Below are 13,833 nucleotides of genomic sequence, written 5' to 3' on the forward strand. Positions count from 1 at the left end.
AATGGATAGTAAAACTTTAGGAATAATTTGAATATATATTTTTAATTAAAAGTACTGTTTGAGAAAAAAAAATAAAATAAAATGAGAGTATTGATCGAAAAAAATCTAAAACATGGATATTTTATAGGGAAATCGCCCATTTATTTATTGTTGCAATCCTCTAAATCCAGTTAATTGGCCGGTTATTTAAAGAGACTATAAGGCGCTCACAACCGTACATCTAACTCCTTTTAATCTCAACCGTCAACCTCTTCCCCAAAAGCTGTAATCTAATAATAAAATTTTTAACCATTTATAAATCACTCGTTATTCGTACCTTCATATTAACTGGGATAATAGTCTTCTCTCCTGATATGCTCCAATAATAAGGACGGTAACGAAGAGGGTCGATGTGGTGTTTGTCCCTCGGAAATTCCCCTCTCGTCTCGTCTTCTTTTCTTCCCCGATTCGGGCCACGATTCAAGGGCTCGATAGCCAGGAGAGCTCGATCTTGGTCGGCCCCGCCGGTCCGGTCTCCGATTCGGATTCATGGCGTCTCGAAGGCGAATGCTCCTCAAAGTCATCATCCTCGGGGACAGCGGGTGAGATTTCCGTCCCGATCGCCAGGGAACGGAAAAGAATCCCCTTCCTTCTGTTTGTTTGAATCTTTACTTAAACCTTGACTGCGTTCTTTGTTAGGGTTGGGAAGACGTCTCTGATGAATCAGTACGCTCTGATCACTTTTACTTTCGGGGACGAAAAAGTTTGTTCTTTTCGCTGTGATTGGTTTATCGTGGTGGATGATTTGGGGTTGAATGATATTGGATAGGTATGTCAACAAGAAATTCAGTAATCAATATAAGGCGACCATTGGGGCTGATTTCTTGACTAAAGACGTCCAGATAGATGACAGATTGTTCACGTTGCAGGTTACTTCCTTTGATCCACCTTTTCGCATGTTCTCATAATTTTGGGATTCAAGTCAGAATTTTGCTGGATTTTGTAGGTGCTAATCTCGAGTTTTCAGTCTTTGATGAATCTTTTGTAATGTGTATATATAGCAACCGAAAGAAAATTTTCAGGTTGTAAGCTTTATGCTATATGCTTTATGCTTTTCTCAACTTATCACTACAGGTAGGGAACTTTCAATTCAGAGCATTTTTCCATCTTTGTGCGGTACTTTGGAGCTTGCTGAGTACTACACATTGTACAATGAGATCTGGAAGAAAGAAGTTCATATGGAACATGACTTGTTGATATTTTGGAACACTTAAATTAATACGAGTATAAGCTTCTTTTATTGGTTTTTTTAACTTCTGTAGAAGTTGATTAACTGCTTTATCTGGTTGGCAAGACGACCTAAAGAATTGTCCTTACCTTGAGTATTGGTTATTGTTCCTTTGACGTGCTGCCTATTTGTTGCACGATGTCACGAGATAACAATGTTGTGCTTCATTGCAACTCAGGATTTCACATTCAGGTGAGATGTTTGAGGATAATCATTTGAGACATTCAGGGTAGGGTATATTGTCGAGCTTGGCTATTAAATTTGAGGGTACTATTTCTGCTACAAACAAAGAGTGATAATTAGATTTGAGGTTTTACAAAATGTGAAATGTTTATGATTCTCTCTCTATCTTTTTTTTTTTTGGATGCATGCATTTTCCGATAAAATTAAACTTGGTGAAATCATAGTTTGGAGTTATTTCTTTCATTTTAAGTTGTTTATCATTTATGTTAAGGTAGTTTGTGTAGGTTCACTTTCTAATGTTTTATTTCTCAGATATGGGACACAGCAGGGCAGGAAAGGTTCCAGAGTCTTGGTGTGGCTTTCTATCGTGGAGCCGATTGCTGTGTCCTTGTGTATGATGTTAATGTCGTGAAATCGTTTGACAATTTGGATAATTGGCGTGAGGAATTTCTGATCCAGGTAAATTATGTTTGACTGTCTTGATTGATTTGGAGCAGCAATTGAGGAATATATATATATATATATATATATATATATATATATATATATATATATGTATGTATGTATATATGTATGTATGTATGTATATATGTATGTATGTATGTATATATGTATGTATGTATGTATATATGTATATACATATGTGGTCATGTAATATCTGGTTTGGTTGTCTAATTTTCAGGCTAGCCCATTTGACCCTGAAAACTACCCTTTTATACTGTTGGGTAACAAGATAGATATTGATGGTGGCAACAGCCGAGTGGAAAGATTCTCCTGCCATTTTAATGTTATGCGGGAAGCAAAAAATTTAGCATGATAGTCGAAGCTCTGTTCTGTCTTTACTACTTGATGGGTCCAAACAAACAATAGCAACAGAAGAGATTAATGTAACTTTATCAAAGTTTAATGTAGTGAAATCTGTAAACGCCAAGTCCCAGTTGGACCAAGTCATCATGTGGAACCCTGCTATATATAGTGGTATGTTTTTATATGCTTTGATCTGTCTCTGGATTTTCAGGTCTCTTGAGAAGAAAGCGAAGGCATGGTGTGCATCAAAGGGGAACATTCCTTATTTTGAAACATCAGCTAAAGAAGGATTCGATGTGGAAGCTGCTTTCCAATGTATTGCCAAAAATGCCCTCAAGAATGAGCCGGAGGAAGATATGTGAGTATCTCCATATCATCTGTCAACACCCCTGATTCTCAGAAAAATAACTATTTAGGTTTGAACTACATCTTCATGCTACATGCATGTCAGCACGGATCAATCTATATAAAAATCACACTCTGCATTCTGAAAGTTACCCTTAGATCTTAGGTTGCTTAATATTCAAACTCTATAAACAATATCAAAATAAAATATCTTAAATTTCTTGGTAGCTCTTATGGCATTTATGTTTTAAATCTCCTGTTTTGAGAGTAGGCAGGCTTGTTTATATTACTCTTAGCTTGAAGATTAGACTTGCTTATCTTTCATATTTTGGTGCCTGAACGGTTTCCTTTTTATGATGAAGATATCTTCGTGATACCATTGATGTGGCGGGTGGTGCGAGACGACAACAATCATCCGGTTGTGAATGTTAGATGGAGTTCATTTTATGTTAGTTTAAAAAAAAAATCCATTGCGTTGCCAAATTATTTCTACAAACTATCGTCATAGCTTCTTCACCTGTAATTTATGCCATATTCAGTGATGATTGCTATCGGCTCTTTCCGAGACATACTTCCTCCTTGCATGTATTTTACCACTCTTGTGCAATTCGTTTACCCTTTCAAATGTTATATGAGTTCTATTGTTCATAATAAATGTATTTTGACTTGCAATGACTGAACAAGTGTCTTCTGAATGGACTGAACAGCTTTCTTTGCATCTTGGTTGTCTCTCTTGACATAATCCGAGAACTTATACTGTTTGATCTCTTCTACCTGTTTGATCATCTTATCGGTTGGGGGGGAGGAATCAGTGGTACATTCTGTATGATTAGTAAAATATTGGCTTGAGATCAAATCAACATTGTAGCGTTCTATAGAATATGCTTATTTTATCATTCATATCTTTATTCTTGTGACTTGGCCTTTATTATAAAGTCTCAACTCTCCATCCAACCTCAAGGCCTATTGCCATGTTCATGGAGGAGTCTTGTTGCCATGTTCACTTTAAGTTCTTCACTACCAATTTAAATAGATTGTCGTTGACTTGCCCTTAAATGATAGGAAAAGAACTCAATTTAAGATACAGTTTTGAGATCAAGAATGGATTCCATAAAATACAAGTTGTGTGCACAAATGCAAGCTTTCAGAGATCCTACGTTTCAGAGTTTAATGGATTATATAGGTTGACAAAATTCCTTTGACTTCATCTGACTTAAAATATCATCCAATCCAATGGGTTGCAGCAGCCCATTCGAACAAGTTCAGCTGAGTTGCATATTGCTGTTATGTGAAAGGGGGAGCTGTGTTTTCTCTGAGAGGACTTTTTTGTATTCGTTTCCTTTGTTGTCGTAGGTTGAAAGGACCTTCTTGGAATAGACTTCATAGGATTTAGTGGAGTATCAGTTGACTTTTGTGCTCTTCCAAGATCTCATGACTCTCTCTCCTTTGACAACAACAAACGAGATCTGCGTCGACCATCGTGCCAAGTGCTCGCCTGTCACAGCAGCATTCACCACCCTCTCTCTCTCTCTCTCTCTCTCTCTGCCACCTTGTTCGACGAGAACAAACGATGGTATCTGCATTGCCCTCGACGACTAAAAGCATCAGATGGTATGTCACAGCACAAGTCACCTCTCTTTCTCTCTGGGTTGAAGAAACATTCAATCATGGCAACGAGGAAGAAAAGTGAGCATACACAGTGAGTCCACGACCACGAGATCTATCAGGCAAGAAGAAACTCGTCTTCGAGTGTAAATAATCCAACATGCTTTGCACACCAAAGTAAAAAAAGTCAAGTAAATGATGTTTGCTAAACATTATATGTGATCCAACACAAACTATGAATTGCTAATTCAATTGATATATGACATCATAATCGTCCCAGAAAGGCACAAATAAATTAGCTGGAAATAGTTTATGATCCTAATAAATGGAGGAATATCACCATCAGAGACTTGCCAAATTTACTGAAAGTATCTCACTTTAAATCAGGCCAAGATTTGCAACAATTACATGCTAAAAACATTCACTGTTACAAACTTTCCATGGAGAATGCAACTGCTGCGGGCAACGATGGCAGACAATGGATTTTACTGCTACTGATCTCAAATGACAAAATGCATGGTTTCATGGCCTTCCACTCATCCATGGCAGGTAATAAGCATTTTTGCATGAACAAGTCTTCCCAAATGGGCTCTCTGAATGAAGTACGTATGACATACCAATAGAATAAAATATTCATCTAACTTGATGTGAGACTAAGGAAGGGTATGTTCCCTTTACCCTGGCCATGCAGCTTCGTCTCGGGGTGCTGGTAATCTGACATGGTGGCCGACTCACCAAGGTTTTCCAAGGCAATAAAACAATATGCAAGATTACTGAACCACATGTATATGGGTAAATCAATAAAGCATATGGGCTGATCAGCCTTCGGCATGCAAAACGACAGTATAAAGATACCAAAATTTATACTAGAACATCACGTTGTAGGACTTCCATAGAGGATAACTCACTACCAGAAATTAAAAAGGAAACAGAACACTATCCTGCCCTTCGATGGTAAAAAGCGGAGCATGCAGCACAGAGAATCAGTCCATCTTTATTCTGTCCAGCTCGCCGATCATCTCCTCGAACTGCAATCCATCATAAAAAAATGCCAGACAATTTTAGAATGCATATGCAATCAAACAGCTATTGCTGCTGAAAAGTAGACATAGTACTGTGACTTAATAAAAAGGCCAACAAACCTACCTTTAAGATCTGACGCAAGAAATAGTCACCATAGCGCTTTGTTGGTTTGGACTCCACAACATGGACGATGTCCTGTATTCAATTTACAAATTCTGAGAACAAACAGCTATGATGTATGAAATGTCGGAGAAGTATGAAAACTAAGGGATACAAAGTTCTCTGCTGTTATATATATATATATATATATATATATATATAATGGCTTTCACATTTCCTTCTATTGGTGGCATCAACCTCGCAAACCACAGTTCTAACTAGAAGATTCAATCCTCATTCAAGAAAAGAAAAGATGTTAACAACTACTAACAGTAAAAGTGAGATTGCACATTAAGCCAATCAGAAATAACTTACCTCACTAATATAGAAGTCCACATCTGCATTTGGAATGATCTTTCCGTCACCATCAACGGCATGCATCTTGTGTTTGTATGTCATCAAGATGGTTCTGACAAAAAAAATTGTCGAGTCATAACAAAATTAGAGATGCACTAGAGTCAATTAGCCAATATAAGCTAAAAACCTGGAACAGGAACATTCAAAAGTTTGTGACATTGACAAAGAGATGCACAACCAAGTCTCGAGGCATCAATACCTCTTCTTCAAAATAAAATTTACCAGTTTTCAATAAAAAGAAAATAAAAACAATAAATTCAGACCTCAAAGTGGGTTCGTCCACCTCCATGTATGCAGCAAGTTTCCCTATTGATATGGTTGAGTACAACTTCAAGAAACTGCGCACACCAGAAAGCAACTGTTGTTGCTTTACTTCATAAAGAAACAACTTCAACTGAAGTCTGTAAGCATCCTGCATTCAGCATGAAAATTCTAAATTTGGTCATTTAGATACATAGGTTACTAGACTGCAGGAAGGTTACTGAGCTATTACTGGACATGCAGATATATGCTGCTAAATAACACAATATACCACGTAAAGATCATATTACTTTTTGACAAACAAGGATGCATGAAGATATATGCTGCAATTTAGCACACTTATGAACTTCAAAATTGCACATATACACCAAAAAAAAGGTCAAAATTGGGATACCATTTAGTTAAGAACCAGAGGGGATAACTTAACCAAGATAAACTTACCGTGGCCAAAAAGCTTGAGAAATAGTAATGACAGTAATATCAGAAACCGACAGATCATGGTGCAGCATATTTACGGAAAAAAAGACAAAACAAAACAACAGCAACCAACATAAGAAGCAAACAGAAAGTTATTACCTGGTTGTAATTCGTAAGAGGTTCCTCCAGAACTGGAGCTGATGGAGTTATAAATTTGGGACAGGCATATGTGAAGAGCTCATCATACACAGCATATGCTTCGTCATCATACCTCAGCATCTTTGTCATCTTCTCATTGTACTTATCCCTCAACTGTGAATTCACATTCTCCTCAACAAGATTGTTCTGAGGGCACAAAGAAAGGCAAATTGCCAATAATGCATACATCTGCTCATTTTTCTTCAGTATCTGATCATACTGTGGTGACTTCTGATGAAACTGCTTGTACTTGAGAATATACAGTAGTATCTTATTGAATTCACGTATCGCTTCAACATACCTTTCAACAAGTTGGTAAACAGTGATGAGATCTATCAATTTGTATTTGCAAATGATAATGTTAACACCACCATATACTAATATCGTGATATAAGTTTGATACCGAGGACATGAGGTAACATAGATTGCAAGAAAGCAAAAAGTCAACAAATTCAGGAAAAAGCCTACAATGAGTACAATCCTTTCCCATGTCTACTTAAGCAAGTTACCATTGGAAAAGCTTATTGGATATAATACAGCAGAAGAGAAGAGCATAAACAATCACCCAGCTTGCACTGAAAATCTTGAAAGCATGAAAAAGACGTGGGAAACGAGGATATATATATACATAAATATATGTGTGTGTGTGTTCTAAGAAAGCCAAACATGCACTTTGCTGTCCCTCATCCTAGTGGTTGGCACCAAAAGAAAGTTTCGTAATGCATAGGACAATATATTATAATAGAAACGCTATGATCAAAACAAAATTACATTTTTGAGTAGCGTTCTTTCACTAAAACAATGTTTATATTAAAATCAAGGTTCATATCGAGTTTTGGTACATACCAAGTTTTGAAGAAAAAAAAAAGCCTTGAAAGACTGAAAAACAGAAAAAGAACTGTCTGGTTCAGAGCATGTACCACCTTGTACTCAGTGGTACTCTGGTCCTGTACTGACTGATACCAGCCCGAAACCAGGTGTACCACCCATTATCAGCCCCCTGTACCAGGTGTAACAGGTGGTGCAAACCCTGTACCACCCAATACAGGTCCAGTACTAGGTGTACCATCTGGCCTACCCATATCCATATAGTGCTAACAGGTTGGATTAGTAAATACTGTCCATACCAAACCATATCGAACAGCATTGCAAACATTGACTAAAATGCATCAGAACCCTTCTTCCTTCAGAATGGCTCGCAAGCATTGCCTATACCCATCTGCTACACACACTTCAGCAGCAACAATAACATTTTAGTCATAAAGTCTCAATTATTTAGGATCGACCATATGGATCTTTTGCAGCAACTGAGACAAATAAAGAGCCATATGTTCAGTTAAAAGTTTAAATCTATTTATAGTTTCTATCAAAGTCTTTTTAGGTTCCTCTATCCGGCCTCATACCATTAATAATAATCATTTAAGCTCTTTTAACAACCACATCATCTTAGACAAATTCTCCCTCATTTTACGATACCTAATTGTTTACCAATTAAAATATTTTTTTCCCTTTTTTACTAGTGACTACACAAATTCACCTTAACATTTTCATCTCAGCTATATAAATTTTTTGCACACGTTGTTTCTTAACTGCTCAACACTCAACACTCAGATCTATAAATCATTACTGGTCTAATAGTCATCTTATAATTTTTTTTCTTTTAATCTCAATATTTTTCTTTTTAATATCAAAGGTACCTAATGATCATACAAGATTCCTATTGTCTCTCATCATCCTTGGCCATTTTAATCATCTAGTTTTTACTCTATATATAATATCTTCATCAATCTATTAATCTGGAGTTTACACTTCAGCAATAAACTCTATAAAAATGAAAAGAGGCTATACATTGCATAACTACCTTGTTCCCTGGTGTTCTGATGATGCAATGTTGATGATGATATCAGACATGATAACGAACATTTTTCTTACATATTGTAAACCATGCACATTTTGACACAATAGAATATTGATATTTGACCAACTGATCTCACTGAAAACAAGAAATGCAAATCTACTTAACAGAAAGGCCTTAACTTTAATAATTACATGGAAGTGGAACCATGTTTCATATCTCAAAAGGCCAACATAGATGACACAATCAACAAAGTGGTCCAATATACAGCACAAATATTTATTTTGCCACCATGTCAGGCATGTGAAATCAAATTATACACCGATCATTCATTGACAAGAAAAGTAAATAACTTAATACAAAAGGAAACACAGATCTTTGATTTATATTGTTCATTATTTCTCAAACAATATTTCCAGATTACAAATGCAATAAGGTAATGCCCATATATATATATATATATATATATATATATATATATATATATATATATATATATATATATATCATATTAATAGCTTCTGACAACACCAATGGCTGAAGAAAAATAAAAGGAAGAGCTAAATTAGCTAACATAACATTTAGACGTAGCTTATGGAAAAGAAAATGAAACAAAAACAAAAAAATAAACAAAAAAGGAAAAAATGAATATCAACGAGACAGAGGTTTGCTTTTCCTCAACATGAAGCTAAAATGAATGGCTACTAACCTTCGCAGCATTAAGTTTGCAAACCCATAGTGATATATGGTGGATATGTGGCTTCCTATTACAACATTGTAAACACCTTGTTGACTGATGTCGATGGGAGCCAAACACTTTAAACCAGTATGATAATCTCCCAGAAGGCAATGTACCCTCAGTAGCCCAATCATGCTATAATAACCTAACATTTTCAGAACATTGCTAGTCCCTCCTTCATAATCATATCCATCAGTAGCAGCAAATTGTTCCAAGCCTTCTTTTTCCCTTTCCAATACATCAGTTATGGCTGATTTCTCCACCAAAGCTTGCAAGTAATTGAGAACCCCATACACATTCCATGCCTATCAAGAACAAAAAGTAGGATGACGGCAGCAGACTAATAATGAGACAACAGACAAGAAAATTGTACTAAAAAAACTACAAAATGGATGACCACAGAAATGCAATTTTAACAAGCATAGATACAAGATGCAGGCAACAAATTAGCACAGACCAGCCAGATTGCAAATAATTGTTACTAGAAGCACTACAGCACAAGGTATGCAATACCGTACCATACCGGTGTTTCGAGGTTGGCTCGGTATGATATGGTACCAGCGTATCGAGCGGTACATCAGGGCGTACCGAGCGATACACCAAGGCTTACCGAGCGATTTTAAATATTTCTTCCTCTTACTGTAGCACTGTAGCACGGTCCGTCCGGTAACGGACGGTCCACGTACCGGTATGCCGTCGGACCGGTACGTACCGCCCGTACCGGATGGTACCATTCGAAATTGCATACCATGCTATAGCATGTGATGACTACGACCATAAAAAATTAAGAACCAAAACTATAAAAAGGACAAACTAAATGTCACAAGAATATTACAAATAAACAAAAAGATATGCACCAATGCACCTTTTATGGCAGGAGTTATCAGAACAGCCAACAAAAGTTCTCAGACTTGCAAAGGTTGTGAGTGAGAACACTAAACAACAGATAGAAAATTCATGAAGGAGAATTGCCACTACCTATAAAATTTTGCCAACTGTAAGACCACGACCATCACAAAGAATATAAGCTCCTCTAGGTACCCATGACCCATGCATGCTCATGATGGTATTAGCTTAAAGGGCTGATAAGTTAATGAATTTAGTATAAGTGACACAGAAAAAAAGAAGAATCCTCTGGTTCCCACTATTTCAATTAGCTATTCCTAATCTTTCTACCATTTAACTCTATTACAGGTAACATCATATTTCTTATCATACATATTTACCGGTCCTTGTTTAGTCTTGTTCCTGACATCATGGCACCTGCAATATAATTTGACACACCTCTTCAAATAGCTGAAATTGAACATAATTTCTTCCTTGGACATAACCAAACCTCCACCATAAAGCAACTTTATCTCAATCCATCCAAAACTGAACATCCAGCTCAGACATTTTGATGTTCTTGTCTAAGGAACGCTAACTTTTTCTCGTGATGTTTTTGATGGCCCATCAATTTATCCTTTAAGAAAATCGAATATTATACTTCTTTTAAAAAAATCATCCTTTGTAAGCATGCCTCAATTGTATGCAAAATACAAGTGCAGACTTCCATTAGTATTACTGGGACCTCCAAATGATTTTGTGTCCACATTTTCAATGACTGAATTAGAGGCTAGAAGAAAATTTTGATTCGAATTGTATCTGTTCCTGTAAATCCTATTTTAACTAATAAATATACCGCCATCAAGAGAATGTCCGCCTCTTTCCTAGCGTCAATTCCACTGTACATCATGGAAAGAAACATATAAACTTACTATTGCACAAGAACAACAAGATCGAAAGTTTCATAGCATGCAGCAAAACCCATCTACAAATAAAAATATCAACATTTCCCCTTGAAAGTACCTGATCGTACTGCCGGAGCAGTTGCAGTTCCTCCTCGGTCTTGTTCTTGAGCTTGGCCCGGTACTGACAGTATGACTGGAACTGGTAGACGAACTCATCCACCATATCCCACAGCCATTGGTTGGGAAGCTGCATGTTGACTACTCCGTGGAGCACGACCGAGAAGAGGCTGCAGTAGTTGTCCCACGACTCCACCCGCTGCCGCCCCGTGGGGGAGAGCCGGGCGTAGAGGTGACGGAACCACATCTCACGGTAGAGGAGGCAGAAGACGTGGTCGTTGTCGACGTAGGGGGCGATGGCCTCGACGGAGGGCCAGGGGCTCTCCCGGAACATCCGGTCGCTGAGCCGCTGGAAGCTGCCGTCGTACATCTGGTGGATCTCGTACACGTTCTTCTCCCGGATGTGGCGATAGAGGTGAACCACGAAGGTCTTCACGGAGTCCGGCACGAAGTTAGGGTCATACCCCTGATCCGTGCCGGCGCTTCCCTGACCGGCTGACGGCGGCCGCGTGTACCGGGAGTCGAGAGAGGCATCATCGTAGTCATACGAGCTCGCCATTCGCGCAACAGATCGATCGATTAGGGTTTCGGACGCGGGAGGAATCAGGGATTGCGCTGCTTCCGCGACGGCGGAGCCGGTGGAGGAAAGAACTTGATCGAAGGACGGAACGACATATCGGCTAGGGTTTTGAACGGGACCGGGGAGGCTTATCGTTACCGTCGGTTTTTGGAACTCATGTGATTGATGGGAATCTACGGTGATGAAATGAGACCACTAGGACAACCGTGAGATCTCTCATCGGAAGGCTAGAAATCAAGCATGCTATGAATCCGATCCGAATCCGATCCGAACCCGATAAGATTTGAAATCCGCACCTGGTCCAATATAAATCATTGATATTTTATTAATTATAATACTTCAACTTTTTATACAATATTTTTCCAATATAAATCATCTCATTTTCCTCGGAATTTTCTCACTATTATGACATTATGAATCGCAAGCATCTTTAAGATGAATTACAGTGAATGCACCCTTTTTCTCATTTAGTATTCTCTAATAACCTTTGCGGAGTCTAAATATTGTTAACAACTTGATATCATGGACCATAATTTGATATGATTTGGTTTTGTCTTGAAGGCACATGATCCTTTTAAAAGGTCTTCGGCGAGATAGGAGAGAATAAGGGCCGACAAGGGTTACTTCGAGGTGGCCTCTAAACTTATGAAGTTGTCCCAAGGTGGGGCTTGAGTGAGCTCGATCTCTTTGGTGACCTGCACAATAAGTCAGTGTTAGGTGGGGGTTTTCGATTTGAACCCTTTGACACTCAGATTAGTTTTGAGTGACGATTATAGCCTTTTTTAGGTTTAAAATCTAGTCCTTATTCAAGCATCGAGGATCAGCTTTTATACCTGTGAAGCCTCTATAGTGGGGCCATGATTGATATAGACTACTTATATGTCCTTCTATGTGTTAGGAACGAGTCGGCACTAAGAGGGGGGGAGTGAATTAGTGCAGCGGATAAAATCACGTCGGTTTCAAAAAATCTCTTAGTTCGTTCAAAACCGAATCGGAAAATAACTTAAAATCTCGTTCGTATATTTAGTGAAAGTAGTAGGCAAGTAAAGATTTAGTTTGCAATAAAGGTAAATTGCTCAAATAAAAATGCAAACCGTTTTATAGTGGTTCGGTCGTTATGACCTACATTCACTCCACCGATTCCTATTCCATCGAGGCCACCGGCATCCACTAACGATCTTCCTTCAACAGGCAAAGATCAACCACCCTTACAACTCGATTCTTCTTTTGACAGGTTTAGGAAAGAACCTTTATAACCCCCTTACTCCTCTCTCAAACTATACTAACACTTCTTGTGTCTGTTTTTCACAAGATTACAACAGCGTTTTTCTTCTATTTTGCTCTCAATTCTTGTGTCTGTTAACCAGGGATGAGACGGGTATTTATAGGCCTCAAGTGGATTCAAACTTGGAGCCTAAAAGAGTCTCATCCTAGGTTTCCCGGGTCTTGGCGGTACCACCGCTTGTAGCATTGACACTAGGTGGTACCACCGCCTAGTCTGACGGTATCACCGCTTGGAACACTATGTTTGGGTAGTACCACTACGCAGACTGACGGTACCACCGCCTGACATTACCACTGTGCCATAACGGTGCCACTTGTTGGGTCACTATTTTGGGCCTTTTACTTGGCCCAACACAACTCAAACTTGGCCCAATTGGTCCTAATTGAGTTGGCCCAATTCCAACCTAATTATGTGCTAACTACGAATTTTAAGACATTTACTAAGCTAAATAAGTCTGTAAGTCTAGGTTTCTTCCCATGATCTTCTAACGAACTTCCGATGATCTCTCAATAATGTTCCAGCGAACTCCGGCAAGCTCCTGGCCTTCACAACGATCTTCTTGGTGAGTTTCGATGAGCTTCTTTGGCAAGCTCCTGGACTTCTCGGTCAATTCCGGTAGAACTTCCGACGAACGTTCGGACTTCCAACGAACCCTCGAACTCCCAACGAAATCTCATTCTTGACTCCAGGACTTTATTTTGCTTTATGCCTTGATCGCTATCGTAGTTAATCCTGTGCACTTAAAGCCTATTTTGATCTAGATAATTATTACCAAGCTAATCAAATATTGTCTGGCATGTCATTGGTTCATCGATGCCTCATCCGATTCTTCGGCGCATCGTCCTCTCTTGCGGCCTATTACCCAATCGACCAGTTGACCTTCGCAACTCTGATTTTCTTAGTAC

At 38.4% G+C, this 13,833-nt stretch overlaps 2 protein-coding genes across 2 annotated transcripts; one reads left to right on the forward strand and one right to left on the reverse strand.

The window, feature by feature from the left end:
- Positions 1-402: 402 nt before the first annotated feature.
- On the forward strand, positions 403-3,308 carry LOC135671451 (ras-related protein Rab7-like). Its single transcript, XM_065179590.1, has 7 exons — positions 403-581; positions 679-705; positions 809-908; positions 1,763-1,909; positions 2,133-2,218; positions 2,475-2,615; positions 2,965-3,308. The coding sequence occupies exons 1-7, from the start codon at positions 529-531 to the stop codon at positions 3,032-3,034; spliced, it is 624 nt and encodes a 207-aa protein (XP_065035662.1). The 5' UTR covers positions 403-528; the 3' UTR covers positions 3,035-3,308.
- A 1,662-nt stretch (positions 3,309-4,970) lies between these two features.
- On the reverse strand, positions 4,971-11,760 carry LOC135671485 (uncharacterized). The gene is made up of 7 exons (XM_065179646.1): positions 11,065-11,760; positions 9,187-9,521; positions 6,584-6,923; positions 6,010-6,158; positions 5,705-5,798; positions 5,354-5,425; positions 4,971-5,235 (listed from the first exon to the last, which is right to left on the reverse strand). The coding sequence occupies exons 1-7, from the start codon at positions 11,620-11,622 to the stop codon at positions 5,191-5,193; spliced, it is 1,593 nt and encodes a 530-aa protein (XP_065035718.1). The 5' UTR covers positions 11,623-11,760; the 3' UTR covers positions 4,971-5,190.
- Positions 11,761-13,833: the final 2,073 nt, after the last annotated feature.

This window comes from Musa acuminata, unplaced genomic scaffold (genome assembly GCF_036884655.1).
Source record: "Musa acuminata AAA Group cultivar baxijiao unplaced genomic scaffold, Cavendish_Baxijiao_AAA HiC_scaffold_1139, whole genome shotgun sequence".
Taxonomy (NCBI): Eukaryota; Viridiplantae; Streptophyta; class Magnoliopsida; order Zingiberales; family Musaceae; genus Musa; species Musa acuminata.

Coding starts and splice junctions, on each gene's coding strand:
- LOC135671451 (XM_065179590.1), top strand. CDS start 529: ATGGCGTCTCGAAGGCGAATGCTCCTCAAAGTCATCATCCTCGGGGAC. Junction 582..678: donor ATCATCCTCGGGGACAGCGG/GTGAGATTTCCG, acceptor GTTCTTTGTTAG/GGTTGGGAAGACGTCTCTGA. Junction 2,219..2,474: donor GGCAACAGCCGAGTGGAAAG/ATTCTCCTGCCA, acceptor TTTCAGGTCTCT/TGAGAAGAAAGCGAAGGCAT.
- LOC135671485 (XM_065179646.1), bottom strand. CDS start 11,622: ATGGCGAGCTCGTATGACTACGATGATGCCTCTCTCGACTCCCGGTAC. Junction 9,522..11,064: donor TGCTCCGGCAGTACGATCAG/GTACTTTCAAGG, acceptor TGTTCTTGATAG/GCATGGAATGTGTATGGGGT. Junction 5,426..5,704: donor TGGACTTCTATATTAGTGAG/GTAAGTTATTTC, acceptor AATTGAATACAG/GACATCGTCCATGTTGTGGA.